The following is a 6,578-nucleotide window of genomic DNA, read 5'->3' as shown; positions in this document are numbered from 1 at the left end:
CCAGGACTTCCTATCCATTTTCAAATGAAACGGAATGTGTTCTTTACATTCTAAGTCTTTCAAAGCCTGTTGCTGTACTCAAAGATGAACATATTCCTTGGTGGGCAAAAAAACCCCACTGAGGTCTTTTCCAGGATGGTTCTATAGGAGTGGGGGTAGACCTCTTGAGCCACAACTTGCCTTAAAAAGCTGGGTGCTGAGGACAATTTGAGAGCAGCACCCTTCCCCAGCAACCCTTTCCTTCTGCTGCAGCATTCCTATTCAATTATAATTATATACTAGTATCTTCCTAACATATGTTGAAAACAGACAGGCTGCCTTCAGGCAGTTTAGCTTCCCTTGCATTGCTCCCCTCCCCTTAACACCCCAGCAAAAACCCTCTGGCAGCAGCCTTCAAATTCCTGTAGATTGGCCCTCTAAATTGCTGCTGGACTACAACTCCCATCATCCTTGGTCAAAGGCCATATGCTTGCCAAGGCTGATGGGAGTTGTATCCAGCAACACCTGGTGGGCTAAAGGTCCCCTGCACCTGCTGTAGACAGAATAAATACTTAAGGGCTCAAATGAAAAGTCAGTATGTTCCCCCACACCTTCTCATCTAAACACAGCTATGCCAGGGAAGATTCATGTTTTACACAGGCAGTGAGGGGAGGGACGTGCCTTTCCCACAACTATAAACAAGGTTTTATTTTGAGCAGCTTAGCCACAGAGGCAAGGCAGTGATCTTTCCCCCACTATACAGCATCAACTTGTGTTGTCAAATCACAAAAGACTGGGTAGGAGTGGGGGGTAAGAAAAGTGGCTCTCTTGGATCTGGGGAACACCACAAACAGGTTAAGGGTTTATTCACAGTCCAAGTGTGGCAGTGGTAGTTTGAAGCAGTTCCTTGCCATGTGTTCATGTGCAGAGAGAGAGGCTGGCATTTTCCATCCCTAGATACAAGTCTCTGGGCAGAAGCTGAGGAATGATACTTCATTGTGTGGCGGAGGAAGGCAGATTGTCTCCTTCTGAGGTTTCAGAACCCAAAATCTGACTGGTTCTGACCTTCCTCCCAGGGCAGGAAGATCGTCATGGCTCTGCAAGAGGCACGGAGGGTGGTCCAATAAAGAGATGGGGGCCAGTCTCTTGATGTGATTCCTATGTCAGGAGGTGATTCCTTCACAGGCTGAGATGGGGTAAAAGTCCTGCATTCTTAATCAACATGCAACATAGCTTTAACATCTGGATAAGGGGATTTATGGGAGTAGGGAACACTGCATTTTCTGCGATCCCTTCAAAAGTGATGCTCCTTCTTGAGTTGGCCATACATATCTTGTTTTGAAAGACTTTTTATTATTGCTATTGCTGCTTTGCAATGAGTGATCCCATGTTTCACATTTCAAATCCAGAATCTTTGGGGACAGAAGAGGTCTTCTTCTTGGTTTGTTTGTGTTTTGTTTTTGCTTCCAAATTTTTAAAAATCGTACAAAAATAAAGAATTTCCACATACAAGGGCGAAAAGTGACCAATAGCATTTCCCCCCTAAATACTTAGGCTCATTTATGATGTGTCGCTGGTTTTCAACCACCACAAACCAGAATTTTAAACCCAAGGGATTCCTTTAAGTCTTTAATTTTTTTAAAAAGATGCAGGAGGGATTAGTTTATAAAATTGACCCCATACAGAATGGAACAGCCGTGCCCACAGCCATTCCATTTGTTTAAAAAAATAATCATTAAGTTTAAAAATAAAAATCAAGTAAATTCCTTTTGTGGATCTTCACATTAGAAAACTGCACCATTTCAAAAATCTGTGGCTGGGAAACACCCCATTGCAGTAAGAAAGCCAGAATGTGTATTTCCATTTTAATAATCATCAAGCGTGGTTTCCAGGAACACATTTCGAACATCCAGCATGGAAGCCAACTCCAAAATATGCTTTTGGAGGTGTGGATTCTCCACAGTTTCGTCCCTTGGCAACTGGGGGTAGGATTCTGGATAATTTCTAGTTTCCTGCTATAGGAAGCGGGGAAGAGGAGGAGAGAAAAAATAGAATTTCAATTTTCCAGTACAGTAATCATTGCAATTTCATGAAAAATATCTAAGTGGTCCTCTTTTCAGCTTCTACTGAAGACCTCTTTCTTCCAAGAAGCCTTTTAAGTAGAGATTCTTTTCCAGTTTGTATCTGGAATTGTTTTAAAGGTGTTTTTATTGTTTTATTGTTTGCTACCCCTGAGCTCCTTTGGGAGGAAGAGAGGGACAAACAAGATATATTTATGCTGATGATCTGTGATTTTAAATTTTACCTTATTTTTTTTAAACACACACACAGACACACATGTATGAAGAAAGCTGTGTAAAAATTTAATATAATAATCAGCATAACTATCATAGATGTTTTCTTAATTGTCTGTGCTTGGTGGCATAGAAAGGTTTATGGCAAATTTTGAAAGGTTAAAATAGAAGGTGCCTGCTGAGCCTCCTTAGGGAGAGCATTCCTACAGGACTGGGCCTAATGTTGCTAAAAACTTGACGGCTGCTTTGATTTCACTGGGTCTACTCAAAGTAGAGCTTCGTTGGATACAATCCACAGTCAGCATCTATCAAAGAGCTGTTTTGACAACAAGAAGGGAAGAGTTCAATGCTGCTTTGAGATTTTCAAGCAGTATGATTTTTTAATAAAATAAATAATAGATAAATACCCGGAAGATTTTGTGCATCCTCATGGTAGCTGAGCAAAAGATGAATCTTGTTAGAAGTAAGCGAAGGAATTCGTCTCCAAAAAACTGGAGAAAGGCCTGATCTGCAGAAAGTAAGAAGGCAGCTCTTAAAGAAAAGCTGAATTCAGAAAGTTATTTTTTAAATTTCTGGAGTGGAAAGGAGACTCTGAGTTGCATCTAATGCTAGTCAGACTCATTAACATCAATCTGTCTACTCTGAATAGGACTAAGATGTGATACAACCCCCTTTATAGTAAAAATAACAAACTCATCATCTTTGTTCATTTTCAGCTGCATGGTTCCCTTGGTCTAAGCATACCTACAGTACATACCTATGGAACGGGAATGAGTCAGCAATTGTGCAATATCCCGGTTGATTTTGCGAAGGTAATCATGACACTTGTCCCACAATCCTTTGCGCATGCTTGATAATCCAGAGACAAATAGGAATGCCATTAAAGGATTGTTCAGGAAGAAGGTGAAGAGGCTGCCTCGCTGAGACTGATCTGGAAGGAAATGAACACAAAATGCACTTAGCATACCAAACAGGAGAGGTGGTTGCCCATTGCTAGCAGCCATACAACCATCTACCATGACACATAAATAGGGAGGCACTATTATAAATGCACCAAAGATGCCCTCCTATCTAAGTCTCACAAACTTTGCTTAGCACTGAGGAGCAGCAAATTTATGTCAAGGGTCTAACAGGTTCCCTATAAATCCAAGGTTGTATCAAAAGAAGTTGTACTCAGAGAAGACCCACTGAAATGAACATGCCTAAATTAACGATGCTTATAAATTTCAATTTACCTAATCTGAGTAGGATTGGCTACAACCCTCAGATTTATTTCAAGGTAGATTTTACACTGCCGAAAGGTGTTCAGGCTTTGACTGTTGACAAATGGAAGGGGGGTGGGGGACCAAAAGCCATTCTATGATGTGAACTATCATTCTGTAAGATACCAGCAGAAATCTGTCTATCCAAAGATATGGAACCTTAGGCCCAGGAGCCAAATATACCTGGCTTAGGGAAATCTCCCTAAGTCACAACCCTCAGTGACCCTGCTTCGCATCTCAATATGCCTTGCTGGAATATGCCCTTGATTTCTGAGACCACCTTTTGCTTGTATGGATGGAGGAAAAAGAAGGGGCGTGTGTGAGCATGTGAGGAAAATGTTCTGCTGTACAAAGGTAAAGTTTACATTTGTTGCCCTGCCCACCACTGGCATATGGACCCTAGAAGATTTCTCAGAAGGGAATGTGGTCCTTGGGCTGCAAAAAGGTTCCCCATTTCTATTCTGTCCTACTGAGCACTGCAGACACCCTGGCTGTGGCGATCAAGAAGTGTTTCCTAATTATGATGTACCCACTGATAGCTGTATTATTTGATTATCTGTTACACAATGCAAAACGTTTCTCCAAAGCGTCATCCAATACAAAGAGGCACTATTACCCCAGTGGGGAGAGGAAGCACAATACCTTGAAAAAAACTATCCCCAACCCAATCCCCAAAATACACATATGAAGAATTATTTTGCCAGCAATCACCATCCCAATTATTCACCAGAATGAAAGCTGATCCTTCAAACTTGACTAGCTCTTAGCTCTCTTTCAAATTTGTACAACTAAGTAAAATGAGAAAAAGGAGAGATTTAAGGTTTTGATCAGCAGGAACATTACACTAAACAAGATACGATCTTCCTCCCCTCTCCCGCTGGAGACATTCACCAGTTGGTAGGTGTTTTCTGCTTGAAAAAGGGTAAGTTCTATTATTTTCATCATTCCTTTGACTGAGGCTATGTACATATTATACATTTAAAGCACACCCTTCTCTGGGAAAAAAGAAAGAAAAAGAATCCAGGGGCTACAATTTCAAGTACCCACAACGAACTACAGTTCCCAGGTTTCTTTTGGGGGGAGATTTAATGTTGATGTTGTTTTTAAAAAAATGTATGATGTGTACTCAGCCTCATTGAGTGTTCTTTTCACAGGAACAATATTTATTTATTTTTACTCAAAACCTCTTGGCACATAATAGAACTTACCTCAGCAAGGCCAAAGGGTGAAGTCTCCAGCTCCTTTCATGCATTCATTGCTGACCACCACCTTCCTGTGTCACAAATTATGTCACCAGACTGGACTTCATGCTGGGAACCAGTAGCAGTAAAGGGGCTGCTCTCTCAGAGAGCGACACACCAGAGAACCACTTACAGTTATGGGGACTGGAAAAATGGGTTGGAAAGTTAATAGAGAGCTTTCGAATTGATCAAATATTTCGCTCCCTAATTAGATTACAAGGCACTCCAAAAAGACTTCCGTTAATGTTAGTCCAGGCAAGGAAGAAACCCTAAGAGAGAGTGCCCACCACAGTTACCGCTGCAAAGGAAGAGGAGATAATACCACCCCCCTGCCCCACATTTTATCTGCATGAAGCAAAAGGACAGCGGACGTTAAGGAGAAAAGGAGCTGTCGTATGCTCTGTTTGCACTATATATTTAAATCAGTATCATAGCACTATAAACAATCATGGCTTCCCCCAAAGCATCTTGGGAACTGCAGTTTCTTAGGGTGTTTAAAGTCGTTAGATTTATTCCCCTCACAGAGATACACTTCTCAGTGTGGTTTAACAATCAATTATTCTTCCCAGGGAACTCATTTTATTTATTTATTTTACGAAAAGTGTCTAATAAATATAATAAATAAAAACAATAACTCTAGGAATTGTAGATTTGTGACATGAATAGGAATCTCCTAGCAACTGTCAGCACCCGTAACAAACTACAGTTCCCAGAATTCTCTGGGGGAAACTGATTGTTTGAAGCAATATACTACTGCTGTAAATGTATAGTGCAGAGGGGTCCTTACTGGTCCATCTATATTGGTACTGTAGATATCGACTGACAGCAGCTCTCTAGGGTGTCAGGCTGGAGTCTCTCCCAGCTGTACCTAGAGATGCCAGGGATTGAATCTGGAACTTTGTGCATGCAAAGAAAGTGCTCAATCCTCTGGCCTATGGTCCCATCCCCCAAGAAAATAAAGAGCCTGATTGCACCTTGACCTTTAAAGCCCTACAAGGCTCAGGAGCACAATAATTCAGGGACTGCCTCTCCTCATACAAACCAGCCTAGTCCCTGCAGTCTTCATTTGAAGTCCTTTTCTATGTGCCCCACCTGAGCATCTGAGAGAAGTGAAGAGGCTGGCAACACTTTTCAGTAGTACCACCTGCAGAATGCTCTCCCCAGACTTGTGCCTGGTGCCATTCTTATCAATCCCTAGGCACCAGGCTAAGAGCTTTTTGTTTACCGAGCAGTGGAATGAACAATGCAACAGCAACAACAGGACTAAGTACCAGAGTTTCACCAAGCATCCAGGACACATGTTTGCTTACAGGCAGCCAATTTCAAGGCTCAACAAGTATGTTAGTGAAATATTTATTGTAAACTTCCAGACAACAAATGCCCTGTTCTTGCAAAAAAAGAAAGAACTGCTCACTGTGGTTCAGGGGATCAAATGAAGGTCGGGAGATGGGGAGGTGTCACTGCAGCTTTTTAAGCTGGGAAGCTAATACCCCCTTTCCACTGACTTTTGTTGTTGCTGTAAAATACAGAAACACAATGCAACACCTCAACTCCTGTTACAGAGGAAAAACACCGTCATACCTTGCAACGCTTTTGGATATGCTGTTGGTGAAAGTAGGCACACCAGTGGTTGTCCGAATAAGTTTGTGAAATTCTGGAAGAGGAGCGAGAGAAAGAGAGAGATCTCAGCAGTTTGGTTTGAGAACACATACAGCAATAGGAAGCTACTGGAAAGGTAAACCTAATCAGTTGCTTGAAGAGGAGGGCTACTGGGAGCCCCATACAAAAGAAAGAGGGGGATG

At 41.8% G+C, this 6,578-nt stretch overlaps 1 protein-coding gene across 4 annotated transcripts in view; it reads right to left on the bottom strand.

Moving 5' to 3' along the window:
- Positions 1-1,520: 1,520 nt before the first annotated feature.
- SCAI (suppressor of cancer cell invasion) overlaps positions 1,521-6,578 on the bottom strand; it is an 81,139-nt gene continuing 76,081 nt past the window's right edge. For all 4 annotated transcript variants that reach the window (XM_081847616.1, XM_081847618.1, XM_081847615.1 and 1 more), the window contains 4 exons: positions 6,358-6,430; positions 3,031-3,204; positions 2,681-2,781; positions 1,521-1,994 (listed from right to left, as the gene is read on the bottom strand). In XM_081847616.1, the coding sequence (XP_081703742.1) occupies positions 1,845-1,994; positions 2,681-2,781; positions 3,031-3,204; positions 6,358-6,430 (498 nt within the window). In that variant the 3' untranslated portion in view covers positions 1,521-1,844. The remainder of the gene's footprint in view (positions 1,995-2,680; positions 2,782-3,030; positions 3,205-6,357; positions 6,431-6,578) is intronic.

The sequence above is a fragment of the Podarcis erhardii genome (genome assembly GCF_964252035.2).
Source record: "Podarcis erhardii genome assembly, chromosome: Z".
NCBI lineage: Eukaryota > Metazoa > Chordata > Lepidosauria > Squamata > Lacertidae > Podarcis > Podarcis erhardii.
This window is presented reverse-complemented; position numbering and strand designations above follow the sequence as displayed.